This window comes from Aspergillus pseudodeflectus (genome assembly GCF_044049435.1).
Source record: "Aspergillus pseudodeflectus strain CBS 756.74 chromosome Unknown BJX68scaffold_6, whole genome shotgun sequence".
Taxonomy (NCBI): Eukaryota; Fungi; Ascomycota; class Eurotiomycetes; order Eurotiales; family Aspergillaceae; genus Aspergillus; species Aspergillus pseudodeflectus.
This window is the reverse complement of record NW_027263782.1, coordinates 270,839-286,749: the sequence shown is the minus strand read 5'-3', so window position 1 is coordinate 286,749 and position 15,911 is coordinate 270,839. Positions and strand designations below refer to the sequence as shown.

The window sequence follows — 15,911 nt, the reverse complement described above, 5'->3', positions numbered from 1 at the left end:
TTCTCCAGAGAGAGGCGAAACAGATGTTGCCCGACACAGAGGCCTGATCTTGTGATGAAAGCCGTCGGGCACGACTTCAGCCTCAGCCTTTGTTGATTTCTTTCATTGTCCTTGAGGATAAGACGGCAGAGATTGATTATAAGAGCGTCGTTGGGACTCGACGGACATGTAGTTGGAGAGTAATCGACAAGGTACTGTTGAATCGTTGATAGTGCTCACACCTCACACAGCAAAGGTCCTGACTGACTGATCGAGCTCCATCACGAGGCTCCTTTTCACGTGCGTCCCTCTTTCTTTTCTGCTCTGCAACTCTTCGCCTTCATCGTCCATCAGCAATTCCTGCTCTTTCATCACTTCCTCGGCAGTCTATCGCAGTTTCAGTCCTCTGTGATGTCCTGAGGATCGCTATCGTGATCTGCCGCTATATTGCCTCTCCTATAGCCATCGCGTCATAGCATCCCACCAAGCCACTAGCCTCATCCTGTTTGCCCCTCCATCGGCCTCCATCCACTCAGCCCCAGCCCTCAGCCCTGATATCATTCTTTCATCGCTCTTGCATCTGCCCCGTCTTCATCTGTCCATTCCCCTCGCTTCCATCGTGCTTCGACCGTTATTCTGTCTTGTTTCATCATTCTGCCTTGCGCCCGAATCCACCGAGTGTGCTTTCGATTGGCCTCGCGCTTCCCCTTGTGTTCCCTCGATTTCTCATCTCTTTGTAACCACGCTTGACTCAGCCTGCTTTTGATTCTACCCCACCTGCCTTCAGCAGCCCAGCCCAGCCGTCTGTTCCGGTTTTTCTGTGGCCTGCTCCCTCATCTCACCCTCATTATCTCTTACCCCGCCATCCCTCGTCCTCTTACACTTTCATTCCATCTCTTTCTCTTAAACAGCCCCTCATGTCGTCTTACATCTACAGAGAGCGCGAGCGAGAAGACGACTGGGACGAACCCCGTTCTTCAGGCGTCTCCGTCAAGCGCTACGTCATACCTCCCGAGGATCGAGAACGAGAGCGAGAGCGAGACTTTTTATTTCGGCGCGAAGATTCAGGCCCCAGTGATCGGGAATTGGTTATCCGGCGTACCACTGAGCGCGAAGAGCCCATCATGGTCCAGCGCTACGAGCGTGAGGTTGACTACGATCGCTCCGACAGAGACTACTACGAACGTGAGTACATTGTGACGGAACGCCCGCGCCGTATCCCTAATCCCATCGTCATTCGTGAAGACCAGCCAGTAATCATTCAAGAAGCTCGGGGCCCCGTTTATATCAACCCACGTGAATCGGACTACGAGATGATCCACCGCTCAGAGGTGGACCGAGACCGAGAACCAGCCTACTACTATCATCGCCGTGTCCGAGAGTACGACAATGATGACCGCCGCATCCGACGAGAGCTCAGCCCTGGCGACTCTGTCTCCCAAGCAACCCGCCGCCGAGACGATGACTACAGCAGCGATGACAGCATGGTTTACATCCGCAAAGAGACCAAGGAATACGATGACCACCATCGCCGCCACCTTGCCTCGGGTGCCCTGGTCGGCGTAGGCGCCGCAGAACTGCTCCGGAGTCGTTCAAAGAAAAACGGAGGGGAAGTCTCCAGCGGTGCTGGCCGTCTCGGGCGCGATGTAGGCGCTGGTGCCTTGGGCGCCGTTGCAGTCGAAGCTGTCTCGCGAGCCAAGGATTACTACCGCAGCAAGAGCCGTCATCGCTCTCACTCCTTTGATGACGACCGCAGCTCGCGTTACAGTCATCATCGTCACTACAGCCACAGTCACAGTCACTCCCGTCATCGGCGCAGCCGCAGTCGATCTCATTCTCGCTCTCGCGCTCGAACCTTTGCCGAGATTGGTTTAGGAGCCGCAGCCATTGCTGGTGCCGTAGCTCTAGCTCGGAAGAAGTCAGACAAGGACCGACGCAGTCGCTCGCGCCACCGTCGAGGAGTGAGCTCGTCTAGATCGGTCAAGGGCGGCGAGGATGAGAAACGCAGCGAGTCACGCCGCCGCAAGCACATGGCAGAAGCCGGTCTAGCTGGCGCTGCCGTAGCCGGTCTTGTCGAGAGAGCTCGCAGCAAGTCGAGGAGCAGGCGGTCTCGCTCTCGATCCAAGAGCAGACTCAGGAAAGCTCTTCCCGTCGTGGCAGCCGGTCTAGGATCCGCCGTAGCAGCCAACGTATGGGATAAACACAAGGACAAGGAAGCCGAAGAGGCAGTACACCGGAAAGACCGCCGACGTTCCAGATCGCGAGGCCGGCCGCAGTCCGAAATCTATCCCGACCCTACCCGAGATTCTGCCGGCCTGATCGAGTACGGCGACCACCCAGTAACCGGAAGCATTCCCGCCGCAAACTACTACGGACGTCCTGTCAGCTCTCAGGGATACCACACCGATGCATCTGACCCAGTAGCTCGTGGTGCTGCTGGGCACCGTGGTCGGACCCGCAGCCGTAGCCGCAGTCGCAGCCGGGCACGGTTCAGCAGCAGCTCGCCGGACTCCAGCGGCGAAGACCGCCGACGACGCCGAAGCCGTCACAGGCATCGCAGCAAGTCTCGCGATATAGCAGGAGCTGCTCTGGCCGCCACAGGGGTTGGGTATGCGGCTCATAAATACTCCCAGCATCGAGAGCGGGAGAGGGAAGACAGGGACAGGCAGCGTAAGTATTAAGAGGATAGCCAGCGGTCGTTAGATCTTCTTGGCTAATCCTTTCAAAGGATATGACAGCGATGGGCGCCCCAGCCCGTACGAGGAACCATATAGCCCCGGTCCTTATGCGGCTTCCCCTAACCCAGGCGCATCGCTTGATCCCCAATTCCGAAATGCCAACTACTATCCGCCGCCGCCAGGTTCAGCGCCTGTCCCTCCCATGACACCAAACCCGTACAACCCGGCTGATTATCCTCCTCCAAACGCTGCCCCTCCCCAACAGTACAATTATCCTCCTCCCGGGCCGGATCCCTACGCCAATCGGCCACGGAGGGCAGATGAGAATGTGAGTACCGCATGGAACTTTTCCCCTCCAGCCGCACAATACCGACCTCACGATGGTGTGTTGAGTCAACCACGCATTCCTGGATATCATGTTGACGAATCTCTTTCAGGTTTAGAGGGTCCCTCTCGACTAGGCATGCCTAGTCACAGGCGCAGACGGTCGCGCGCTGGGAGCGAACCACCCCAGTCCAAGTCTGTTGCCTTTGACGTTGATCCGGCAGTTAATCGAGAAAAGAATGGATACGAGACGGACGACAGCGACACTACTATTGATGCAATGGACTCAGGTCGCCGCCGTCGCCGTCGACGTCGTCGCCGCTCTGACCGACGCCACCGTTCCTCCTCTGACCCCTATCGATCAAAGCGAAGTATTGCAAAAAAGGAGGGCAGCACAGCCCGGGAAAACGGACTTGAATCGGACTCTGATGCGACGATTGACCTGCCCGATCGATTCGACCGCGAGGGTCGGCTGCTCCCTCAACCGGGCGACGACCCTCTGGCCGATCGATTCGAGCATTTGATGAAGCGCGTCAACCGGATTTTCGTTTAATGCTGTTGTTGTTTCTTGGTTTCGATTTCCCTTGCGTAATTTCTGTCTCGTTCCTCGCTTGGGTGGAATTTCTGCTGCGTTCTACATGATGAATTTATGATGGCTATGTTTTCCGACGATAATCCTTGATCATGAGTCACGACCTCTATAATGATGTATGATCTATGTTACTACACTGGTTTTGTTTATATGCGTTCAATTGATTTACTACCTGTTATCCAACCTCCTCAGTTCTCTGGATCTCAGAGTATCCATCACGTAGACCGTCCAATCCCTGGCTTGGCTTTGAGGGTAACCAAGATATATATATAGTTTCCGCGGCCGCCACCCACCCCAGTGGACCAATACTCCCACTATCAACCCAAATAATATCTCCTTCCCAGGAAGAGGTCCTTAAAATTGTCACCTATTATTCTAGATTATCTCGATTCCCCGCGAGAAGAAGTCCGTTCTAATATGCACTTTAATATTTGCTATACATTTCCTCGGTCCGGTGCTAAGGCACCACACCCAAATCTTGTTCACCACCCACCCACTCACTTAATAACAATCATGGCAACAAGGGGTCGCGATCTGCTGGTGCCTAGTATCTACTATAGGTAACTATACTGCCATTTAGGCTGTTAAACCACCTGGATTAAACCAGAGGTAGTATATAGCCTCATCGATCACCTAGCCTAGGAACGAAATGATGCCGACCAATGTAACTAACTGTCTCAATTACTCACTTACCTAGCTACCTAGCTACCCAGGTACGGACCTCATTAACCCGCACTGGTTTAATCCAGCACCGAGATTATAAGAAAGAGGCAGGTGAGTATAATTTTCTCAAATTGGAACTATCCCACAGCGCCCATGCTGCTGTGTAGCCGGGCAGAGATACTAACTAGTAGCCTAGCATGTAGCGTACATTACATACATCGTATCATATCATGCCACATCATAATCGGTATTTGGGACTTTTGTCGTCATTGTCATAGCGCTTTTGCCTCGCTTGGTATACGAGTGATTGACGGTTTGCGTTAGAAAAGGCCGAAGCGGGCGGAAAACCGGGACTGGTTGAAAGGAACCCCAAGGAAGGTTCGAAGGAGCAAGGTAGGAATGCAAGGTGGGAAGAAAGGAGGATTAAGCCACGTACAGTATCGGAAAAGGGTTAAAGGAGCGTTCCGAAGAATAAAGAAGGGGGTACGAATATGTCCGCTAGAATGAAAGGAAGGCAAGGGCAGAAAAAGGATATTTATCATAGCAAAACCACCTCGCCAAATCTAATTTTATTTTAGGCCGTTAAGCATGAGCATAGAGTAGGCATGGACATAGACACGCAGTCTGTCTGGAGAGAACGGAAGAAGAAGTAGCCACCGCGCGGACCGCCGGGCATAGTTACAAAGACAAGGGATGCGATGATATCTATGAGGAGAATGGGAACCAAGGATGAATGGATGATTTGAAGGATGGCTGGATGCATAGAGTATATGATTGAAAGAGACCACAACGCCAGTGAAGGCTCAAGCTGAGTGTATGCGATTTGGGTATATCGTAAGTAGTAAGACACGAGACAAAAACAAAGGAGAGATAAAATGATATCTGTCATGCACTCGTCATTTTGGGGGACATTATCAGAAGACCAGGCAGTCTAGTTGGTCAGGTTGAAACTGAATGAGATAGACCAGGTCGATCATCGATCAGGCGACGAATGCTCGTCTGGTCATCGCGATCAGGGCCCGGACGGCCTTTAGAGTCTCGCCTTCCGAGAGCGACGCGCCGGGTTGGTTTCGACGGGATAGTTCAAACGTTGAGACTCCGACGGTTTCATTCTTGTCTGGGGTGTGGCTGGGATCGTCACCACCGACACCGTCGTCCGGTGTAACCTTGATGCTCGAGCTGATGGACGCGGTATGGAAGCGCGAGCTGAGGGGGAGCTGATACTGGACGACACCACTGACAATCAGCTCAAACGGGTGCTGCAATACTCGCTCCCAGCGCTCTGTACCGCCCTTCTCTGTAGAGTTTCCAGGGCGCGCTAGACGAACCTGGCCCTTCGAGGTAGAAGGTATATGATTCCACGGCGACGCCTCAAAGGTCAGGGTGGAATCCAGTCGGAAGACGCGACCAATGAGCATGGTCTGTGGATCGCCGGCGGGGTCGCTCGGCATGGGATCCGTACCCTTGTCCACACCACCCTTGGGATGTGTCAACTGATCCCTAAGCCCGTCGGATTCGCAATCCGAATCACCAACGCAACGAGCTGTGCGGGCAATGTCCGCCCCGCGTTTCCGGCGCTCTGCCCTCGGGAATCTGTCTAGGTCGGAGCCATGATCGTGCCAGAATTTGTCGGTTCCGACGTAGCGGCTCTTGGCGAATATATTCACGTCGATATCGTCGATGACCACGGGGAAGAGGTTGGGGTTGACAGCTTGCACATTGAGGTCTAGCATGAGCTCCTGTTCCGACGCAAGAACGTTCTGTATCTCGAGGACCTGCACGTCGAGTAGCGGCTTGGTGATGGCCACGAGAAATGATACACCGCCGCCGACGAGTAGGAAAAATAATAGGCTGACTAGAACACACGCGCCGTACCGTGAAACATAACTGCGATGCCGCTGCTGCATGTATTCCATCTGTCGCAAGCTCGCACTATTAGGTCGTCGACCGCCACGACTACGTGTTTGACGCGGAGATCCAACTAGCGGTGTTCGCTCGTCGTCTGCACCCTCAGCATCGAAATCATAGCCATAGACCTCACCAGCCTTCTTGTAGCTGTTGATCGTTCGGTAGTTCGGATTCGTGCGAGATCCCGGTTGTCTGGCTTGTCGGAACCCGCTTCCAGGAAAGTGCCGAGGGGACTTGTGTCCTTGCGACTGCGGGAACGGCGAATCGTTGTCGAACAGCGACGGATACATATTTTGCCGTCCGTGGCGCCCCAGGTGATGGCGCGGAGTGTGAGTACCGTTTCCATCCATCCTTGGGTGAGACCGGGGGATCTCGTCGGCATCTCCGTCAACACTGCTTGTATATGTGTTGTTCGTAAACTTCATGCTGCGCTTCCCCGTAACGCTGTGATTTCCTTCCCTCAGTGCAGCGCGACTCCGGCCGGCTATCGCATCTGCCTGACTTGCCATTGATGTCGCACTGGGCGTGCGCGAATGATATCTGCTCTGCCGAGGGTATTGTTCTGGAGGATTAGACTCGTAGACAAACGTCTCGTCGGAATCTGACACATCGGCTTCGTCGACCGCGCTGGCCACCTTGGCCTCGAAGATGTCAGCCTTCGACGACGCAGTGCCGCTCGCAAGAGGCGTAGGTTTCCGAGATCTTCTCTTCTCTTTCTTCGGGCGAATGGTTTCGGTGCTAGGTTTCATCCGGAGAGTCCCCGGGTCTACTCTTCCGGACGAGCCTCGTTCGCCCGCTCCCACGCCGACGGAAACCTGGGGAATAGACGTGACGGTTTCGGTCTCGACGATCATGTTTCGAACAGAGCCATCTGCAGGTTTCGTACGAGAGCCGCCGCCCAGCGAGGTAGAAGACCGTTTCGAGAGAAGAGCGTTGGGTCTGCTTGTCGCAAAAGACGGCCGCCGACGGTTCTCCTCCAACTGCTCCGAGCTTTTATTTCCGCCACTATCACTCCCACTCTCAGTATGAAGCCTTGATGCCTTTGGCGTAGCATCTTCGTCAATACTCTCTAGCCTATCATCATCCGGAGCCGCTTGAAGGAGTATAGTATCGGTTGACGGGGTTGACTGATCGCTCGCCATCTCCTGCACGGTTTCCAACGCTGAACCGGAACCGTTGACGCCTCTGTTCACGGAGCGAGGCGCGCTCCTGTCCGATTTGGCGACGTACTCATCGCCCGTAGTCTGCGTCCGTTTGCTGGAGGTGTTCGGCTGGTTGGGTTCCTGTTCCGACCGCCGAGATCCGGCCCATAGCGGCATATTGGACTTGTCCGGGCTGGGTGCATCGGAGGACGGTTCGACATTTGGCGGAGGGCTGATGACGAGAGGCTTATTGGGCTGCGACGGCGCTCGTTGCACGGTGGTGGTAGTCGCGGGTGGGAGCTTACCCGGACCGGGGCTCGGGCTTGTTGTAGCAGAGCGGTTGGGACTGCGGTCGATTTTGCGTTTCCGGGAGCGAGAGGAAACGCGGGAGGTCGATGTTGACGAGGTCGAGTTGCGAAGGTGTTGGGAGGAGCGGGTGGGAGAGGGTTCGCGAGAGGATATAGTGGAGTTCGTGGCTGAAGGAGGGCCGGAGGCGCCTGGAACGGGATGCGAGGGTTTGGGCAACTGCGAGAGGAAGGGGACGTGGCCCTGGGATTTGGTGGTCGAACGTGGCAGTTCACTCATGTCGCCTTCACTGGCGGATCTTCGGGTAAGAGATGAAGGAGGCACCGGTACATCATCTTGGGCAGCTTTGGGTCCACCAGCACCTGCACCACCTGTACCGTTAGGGTAGGGCGACCTCTCGGATTCCTCAGCCATGGTCTCTATCGAGTCAGGTCAATGCTGACAAGCGCATGGGAAGTCAGGGGAATCCGAGAGGGAACCAGACTGCAGAAGCAGAAAAAGAAAAAAAAAATAAAAAAATAAAAAGCAGCCGTGAGAATAAATCAGAGGGCAAAAGAAAATAAAGGCGGGAAGAAGCGGGAAAACAGTTCGGCGAGCAGTTGATAGGGCGAAAAAAAGAGTACAACGAAAATAAAAAAAGAAGAGACGAAAAAGGCGAACAAAGCCCCAGGGACTCTTCTAGGCCGTGAATCAGCCAAAGAGCAGGCAAGCTCAGCAAAGAGACCGGATGCGTTGGATGACAATAGCGATGGACTGATGTCGCACAGAGCACGTTACATGGGGGAGACAATTGGCAGACGAATAGCCAGCGGCCACATGCTGATGGGCAAATACCAAAGGTCCAAGGGGCAAATCACGGCCCTCCAAGGGAGGCGACAGCGAGCAAATCAATCAATAGTGGTATGGGGGTCCCAATAGTCGTCGCGGTTACAGGAGAGACACACCAGAGTCAACAGCAACTTGATCAGAAGGCAAGACAGACAGAGAGACGGTGAAGGTGAGGTGAGGTGGTTGAATGTCTAGAACAAGCTCCGGCCCCGTTAGCTCACGGAAACCACCTGTCGATCCGAGGAAAACGCCGGCCGCTGACCTCAGTCACAACTCACGGTGGGAGGATCCGGCCGGGGATTGCACCAGGTCAACGCGGAACAGGTATTATTCGTGGACCCCCACCGGTGGCCGTTGGGGTTGAGAGATCCATCAACGAGCCCTCCGGCTCCAGTTTCTCAGGGGAGGCGAACAGCGAGGTCCAATGAAGCGAGCCCACGTCAAACAACGAAGTAGCGAAGAGTCTAGCTTGGAAGCCGAGCGAAGAATCCGGGGAGGAGGACAGACGCACACAACGAAAAGAATCCACCAGGGAGGTGCACACCCGTTGACCGCTGTAAGCGTGGTCAGCCTGACACAGGGATCTCGATTAGAGCGAGATGATAGACAGGGAAGATGCAAAGAAGGAAGATAGAAGGATGCGGCGAAAATGGCGATGATAAAGGACGAAACACAAGCTCTCAGTCGTAACTCTGGTTCTTTGGCTGGGACCAGATCCGGGAACTGCTGTGCTGAGGGATCGTGGGAGAACACTGGTACCGGGCCATGACGGGCGTATGGATTAATTACCCGCAAGTGGGAGGCTCTCTGCCGGTAACTATTGTCATCCTCATACCGATTGTTACCATCATGATGACCTCATCCCGTTTAAATCAGCCACACGAGGAGTCTGAGACCTCGCGCCCGTGGATGAGGGATAAAAACAAGGACTCATCGATCGATCCAAAATCAGCTCTTTATTATTGGCTAACGATCTATAATCCAGACGACTTATTATCTACAAAGCAAGAACCCAACCTAGTAACCCAACGCCCCAAAGCCAGCTTAGACAGGCAACACAATCCAGACAGGTATATGCACACATATGAAAAGTTTCCAAGACAATCCCAGTATGTAATCAAAAACTGGAGCGTAAGCGGCTGCAGCCAGTACGGCATGCTAGCACGCGACCCGACCCCTAAACAATGTTATACACCCGCTTCGCAATGAGGAATGAACAGAACGCGAAAAGGACTAGACCGCCCGTGACTAAACGAGTAAGTTAGCGAAAGATCCGCGGGTAACTGTGGTTTGATGTTATGGGAGATTCATACTCGAGGAGAACCATGTCAGGCTATCCACGTCCTGGCCAGGTACTTTCACGTTCATCCCCCACATACCGCAAATGATGTTTAAGGGAAGAACTATAGTTCCTAATACGGTAAGCTTGCCCAGGACATCGGCGGTCTGTTCTTGTCGCTCGTTCATGAGGATGTTGATTTGCGCCAGGTAGTTGCTGTGCGCGCGTGACAGGAGCCTGCAGAAACCGGATTAGCTCAAGCTCGAACAGAGGTAAGGAGCGAAAATGACAAAAAGTCAAGGCGTAAACGCACGTTTCGTAGTAGGTCAAGCTGCTGGTCATGGTCATAATGTGATCTTGAATATCGCCCAGATACAGACCAATCTCCGATTTGGGCGCCACCTCCCAATGCTCGTTGCATCTCTTGGCGAAGCCCTTGACGACATCTGCCTTGGTACTCAACAGTCGATACAACCCCATCACTTTCTTACGGCACACGCCCACGCGCCGCAGCATCTCGCCTGGGCCGGGAACTACAGGCTGTTCCTTCTCCTCCTTCGAAGGCGCCTCGTCAGAGTGCATGTGCATGATCATCTCATCAATCTCATCGACCTCATCCTCAATGGCTTGAATCAAAGGACCAAAGACGTCGGTTATGTCATCAATAAGCGCATATGAGATCCAATCCGAGCTTAAAATCAAATAGTCCATCAGTTGGCGGATGCGCCGTCGCACATTCGCCGGGTGCGGTGTCTGCGAGAAGTGAAAGGACAGGATGCCCTCGCGGAACACAACGAGGTACATATTCACCGGCTGTAAATAGTTTTCGCTGTTCGGGTCTTGCTCAAAGGTCCGGTAGTTCAAGAAGTAATAGTTTCGGAACAACTCGACCTTCTCACGTGCTTCCTGCATCATGATATCTTCCGCTGTCAGAGCATGAATGCCGAAGGCTTTCGAAATTACCCGCATTTCCGCGTCAGTCGGACAAGTAACGTCGAGCCAGAATGTCGGTCGAGGTCCGTATCGCTTCTTTTTTGGGGGAGCTTGGGGATGATCTTGGCCAATATCGGTTGATGCCCGCCCTTCCGACATGGCCTCGCTTATGATTGAGGTTCGAAAGTGCGCCCTCGGGTCCGGCGAGTGATGTGTTTCGTGATTGTTGGAAGAAGTCGCCGTCCTAGTGCCCGGACTGGGATTCGAACTACGCTGACCATTTGTTGGGGTTTCACTCGGGCGGTGTTCTGAATCGCTCTCCTCCTCGTCCGAGGAGTCCTCAAGCTCAGGCGGATCTGGAATGAATAGGTCGCGGAAGCTACCTCCTGGCGGCACCAACTCGGAAATTGTCTGTGCATGGATGGTGCTTTGGAACTCCTCGTTAAAATAAGTGAATCGGTACGGTGCCTCGTCCTCCTCGTGCCGCCAGAATCGGTACTGTGGACGAAGGCGGCCTTCAACCAGCATCGGTTCGCTGATCTTTTTCGCGCGAAGGGCACCTGTCCGGTCTTCCTTTTCTACACGGCTCCAGTCCTCCAAGACAGACAAATCCGGCCACTCCTTGTCTCGTCGCCTGCGCCGCTCGTCTCCTCGCGATAGAGCTGGAGCACACTCTGCTACCTCCGAGGCGTCCTCCTGCGGGAAGCAAACGTCTTCCTCAGCCGGGACGGTAAACCGCCGATGGAGCCCTTCCCGAGGGGTACGCTGTAGAGAAGAAGCAACGGACCCCGGCGAGCTTTTAGACCGCTGAGCAGTGCCCTCCACATCAATCACCATGTCCTTTGGCCGGGATGAGCCAAACCGATCATTGAGATCCCTGCCGATATCAAAATTATACTCCGCCCCTGTAACGACAGCATCGTTGTACCCCAAATCAGGCCCTTGCTTGGGGGTTCCGGGAACTGAAGGAGGGTTGTTAACATCATGGCTGGGTACATCGCGGGGCGAATGTCCAGATGAACCAGACTGAGCAGATCGGCGACGCCGGAACGAAAACGGACTGGATTTGGAGTCGGCACCGTATCGTAGCTGTGTCGCCGTATGACTGGAAGAAGGCCTCATCAACGGTGTCCGATCATCAGGCTCGTCGTGTTCGCTATCGTCTGCGTACGAATTGTGGCTGCGATCTAGGTAGTTGCGAGGGCTCGGGTCGGGATTGCGAAACGAATTCGACATTGAACCAGGTCGAAATGACTGCCCTAGACGGCTCTCTCTTCGGGGTCTCATCATCGGTTGATTCCTATTTCACCGATCCAATCGGTTAGCAACCGTTTCTCGAAAGCGAGAATAAACGTGGGGCGTAGACATACCGATGATCCAGCAACGCTTCGCTTTCCAGACTTGTATTGCTCAGATTCCCTCCAAGCTTGTAGAATGGCGTGGAACCCTGCGGTCTGCCCTGGTTCCCCGCCATCACATTCAAGGCCTCGTTTTCGGGGACTGTAGGTGGGGCGCCGGGCTGTGAGTCCTCCGGTGCGAGAAAGGATTGTCTGCGATTTCGACGCTTCCGATGCCGATTTCTCTTCCGCTTAGGTTTGTTCGAGCCCGATCTGCTACCTGTATCCGCGTCGTGCCTCGGTTCCTCAGTTGGTTGAACATCTGGGCCGGTGGTCCTTGGAGAAAGGTGAGGGGAGCGACCGCTGCCCAAAGAGGGACTGTTCAAGAAAGGCGAGCTCTGTGACGTGGGCTGTGGATGAGACATCGTGAAGGTTGGCGACTAGACGTGTCTAATTGGGCTAGAAGCTTATCAGGAACGAAACTAGTTCGAGGACCACTTGCTCCGACGATGATAAGTGGACTAGGCGATGGGAACAAGGAAGTAAAAGAGACTGCAGGACTAGAGGTCATGCAGCTGCGGATCTGACTAGCGAAGTGGCTTGACCATGTTCAGGGACAGCTCAACGAAGGCCCAGTTGAGAGAGTGACGCGAGTCGCAGGCTGTGGTGGAACATGGGGCATCAAGCGCGGGTTTCGCTTCACGGAGAGAGGAAAAAGGGCCAGGGCTGAAAGGATAGACGAATTAGCTGGATTGGATAAGACTAGTAATTGGGGCACAAGGCGAAGCCGAGCTTTCAAGTTGAAACTTGGAATTAACGGACGGTGTCCGCGACTGGTGACCGCATGTCAGGGAGCCCAGTCATGTGATCTAGGTCACCATATTTTCTCGTGACGTCATACTGCAGCTGTCATCCAACAATCCCGCAGGTTCTGGAGAGATCCAAGCCTATCGTGGGGAATTCCTCAGAATGGACGGTCTGGAACTGTGTTGCGGGAGGCCTAGACTGGCCAGCAGTTGCTCCTGAACGCGAATTGTGGCTTTTCAGTTGGGAGCTTTTTGAGTACGGTGTAATGCGACATTTACTCCACACTACCACAGTTTTATACACACCCCTCAAATCTCTGGAGTATGGATGGCGAACTGCACGGAAGAAGAGGAATAAATTACCTGTGATGCTTAAGACTACCGGTAGTTCAAAAGCGACCTATACAACACTTCGGACGCCAAAGCCTAATACAAACAACCCATTAACAAGCAAGACGCTTCTCCATAACTCCTCGTCCTAACCCGATTCATAGCGCATTCATCACTCATCACTCTCTATCTATACTCTAAAAGCAATACTATCATTCCGACTCCATGTCCGAAAATTCGCCAGTCGAAACGAAGGCCTCTTTGGCGTGGGAGGGACAATATCCTCCTGGCCAGCCTTGTTTTCACCTTTATCATCATTGGCGTTGACGTTCGGACCAATTCGCGCCTTGCCCTTTCGTTTCTTGTATATCCACCAGCACACAATCACGATTAGTGTGAGGGGAACTGTGAGAACAATCCATAGCCACCAAAGGCCCGAGACGTGGATGCGGAGACTGTTTTCCCTTGCGAAGAAGATTCCTGTGTCGAGCAGGGTCTGCCACAAGAATACAATCAGCACCGTTCCTGAGACACACAATCGAAAGAAAGCAAGGAAAAAAGAAAGGAGGGTAGGAAGACGCACCGCCGTAAAGGTCCCTGGCAAAAACACCATCGTAAGCGCCGCAATCGCATTCATACTGGTACTATCCCTCTTCATACTCGCTGCAATCTGGATATTACTCGCCGCATCCTGCTGGGTGACGAGATTATACACCAGCGCCATTGTGCTATCCTTTCGGGCCTTGTAGTTCAGGAACCAGATCTTCTGCTTCTGCACGGACTCGATTACGTAGTTTATCGAGTCGGCTGCGCGCTCGTGTACCTGGATTGGACTCCCGATAGCTTTATGGAGATGCCCGTGTACTGTGCGGATCGCGGACGCGGTGATTATCGCGACGTCGGCGTTACCGAGGTGCGAGTCTGCGTTCTGCGAGATGATCTGGAGTTGTTTCGTGAGATTGCTGAGATTCCGTCGATCGCTGTCTGATAGGCCGGCGAGGTGGTCGTCGACTTTATTGATCTGCTCCCACATGAAGCGGCGGAAGCGAGCGGCGTGGAACTTGGAGGCTTCGAAGGAGAGTGTGGAGAGGATGACAGCGATATCGAAGGGGTCTCGAAGATATTTGCTCGCTGGGGTGGGCGGGCAGTTTCGATGGTTGTGTCGAGGATGGAGGATAGGACGCGGATGCTTGAGTCGCCTTCTTTGTGCGAGATTATGTATGTGGTGAGGTTTAGGGCAGCGCTGTAGCGCATGTAGACTGATAAGGGGGCGCCTTGGACGTGTAGGTTCCAGCGGGGGTGCTGGCAGAAGAAGTCTGTGAGGTATTAGAGAGGGCAGAAGTAGGTATCCTATTTGCAGAGGGCGTACCGCATGCCTGAAAATCACCATTGCTGTCTGATTCCCACCGTGTCTGTGGTGCCCAGTAGTCTGGCCGCCCTATCAAGTTCATGATGTATAGCGGGTTGACGCTAAGGGATCTAAACAGTTCTCTGGTGCTGTCTTGGGTCATTGTGATTCGACTCCCGTATGATGTGTTCTTAGCCGGTATGAGAGGAACGAAGCTGCAAAGGTCAGTATGAGGAAAAGGAATGTGAATGTACACGTACAATGCGAGCAGCCGCCGCGGCATCATATCAGTCGATGCAGGCGAAGTACTTTGAGGGTTAGAAACCTTCTTCACAAATTCTTAGCTCTCATCGCAGCACGAAGAGCTTGCTTGCTAATAGCTCACCCTCAGAAGACCCGACAGCAGTTCCGTGTCAAGCGTAAGCCACTCTTTGGGGAATCTATTAGCAAGATCAAGAACACAAAATGCAGAAATATCATGTCCACTCACTCGACGTCCTCCCATCCGAATCAAAACACCGAATCTGCGTCTCGTCCGAAAAGTTCCTCGCATTCGCAAAATGAGTATGATGCTGCGCAGCAGAGAAGACATCCTGCAGCGACTCTAGCGTATCAAGCGGGTAGCTATCGCGATCGAGGGAGAAGTCAAAGTCGAGGTCGTTCACATTCAAGTCGTCGGCTTTGGCATGGCGGAAGACATCTTTCATTTCAACAGAATTGCCCCGTGGTTTCACTTTTGTGTGCCCGAAGGAGGCCTCGAGGCGCGAGATGTGGAATGTATCGTGTTTGCCGTCCATCTCGTCATGAGTGTGAGTCGTGGGCTGCGTTGTGTTTGTCGATGGAGGCGGAGATGGAAATCTGAGATAGCGCAATACTGAGATTGGAGTCCAGTTATACGACTGGCAGCGATTTTAAGCCGCATGTTCCCCAGCGCACTAGAGCCTAGCCTTCGCTCTCGATGTCTTGAGCGCGAGATCCATCAGGTCAACGCAGGCGGTTGGCTGCGCGACTCGAAAGCTTTCCATCATGTGGCACCCAAGATCTCGGCGAACGCAGATCCGCATGGATGAGGCCAGAGGAGTTGTGATGCGGCCAATCATAGTGTACCAGGGTGCGAGGCTTGCAATTAGATTCTGCACGAGAGGATTTGGGCCCTTGTCAGTCTGGCGAATTGGGGAAGATTGTGCCGATATGAAGGAGCACGAGGTCAATTTTCTCGCCCTCGTTGGTGGGAATCTGCAGGGGTTTGCTTGCTTGGCGGTGGTTAGGGAGGGACTCTGTACTATAGCGACCGGCCCTGCTACTTATTTTTAGATAGCCTGATCACTGCGTAACTTGCAAGTGTTTATTTAGTGAATAATAAAAGGCTATTTTGATACTTTGTTCTGACGCATAACACATACTATGCCATCCATATTTAACCCTGGCTTTCTATCTATGAAAAAAAGAAGAAACCCT

The 15,911-nt window shown here is 53.5% G+C and overlaps 4 protein-coding genes across 4 annotated transcripts; 1 reads left to right on the top strand and 3 right to left on the bottom strand.

Moving 5' to 3' along the window:
- Positions 1-896: 896 nt before the first annotated feature.
- On the top strand, positions 897-3,534 carry BJX68DRAFT_253005 (DUF3824 domain-containing protein; the record flags this gene model as incomplete). Its single annotated transcript, XM_071042644.1, has 5 exons — positions 897-1,164; positions 1,249-1,794; positions 1,888-2,649; positions 2,708-3,040; positions 3,095-3,534. 5 exons carry the CDS (start codon positions 897-899, stop codon positions 3,532-3,534), a joined length of 2,349 nt encoding a protein of 782 aa, XP_070902987.1.
- A 1,463-nt stretch (positions 3,535-4,997) lies between these two features.
- BJX68DRAFT_177102 (putative phospholipid metabolism enzyme regulator) lies at positions 4,998-8,307 on the bottom strand. Its single transcript, XM_071037146.1, has one exon. The coding sequence runs from the start codon at positions 8,004-8,006 to the stop codon at positions 5,217-5,219; it is 2,790 nt and encodes a 929-aa protein (XP_070902986.1). The 5' UTR covers positions 8,007-8,307; the 3' UTR covers positions 4,998-5,216.
- Positions 8,308-9,360: 1,053 nt separating this feature from the next.
- Positions 9,361-12,769, bottom strand: BJX68DRAFT_228824 (uncharacterized protein). Its single transcript, XM_071038914.1, has 4 exons — positions 12,003-12,769; positions 10,013-11,932; positions 9,734-9,936; positions 9,361-9,668 (listed from the first exon to the last, which is right to left on the bottom strand). The coding sequence occupies exons 1-4, from the start codon at positions 12,392-12,394 to the stop codon at positions 9,598-9,600; spliced, it is 2,586 nt and encodes an 861-aa protein (XP_070902985.1). The 5' UTR covers positions 12,395-12,769; the 3' UTR covers positions 9,361-9,597.
- A 526-nt stretch (positions 12,770-13,295) lies between these two features.
- BJX68DRAFT_263018 (uncharacterized protein) lies at positions 13,296-15,250 on the bottom strand (the record flags this gene model as incomplete). Its single annotated transcript, XM_071044580.1, has 7 exons — positions 13,296-13,601; positions 13,689-14,116; positions 14,167-14,421; positions 14,475-14,668; positions 14,714-14,781; positions 14,839-14,882; positions 14,944-15,250. The coding sequence occupies 7 exons, from the start codon at positions 15,248-15,250 to the stop codon at positions 13,296-13,298; spliced, it is 1,602 nt and encodes a 533-aa protein (XP_070902984.1).
- Between the last annotated feature and the right edge of the window lie 661 nt (positions 15,251-15,911).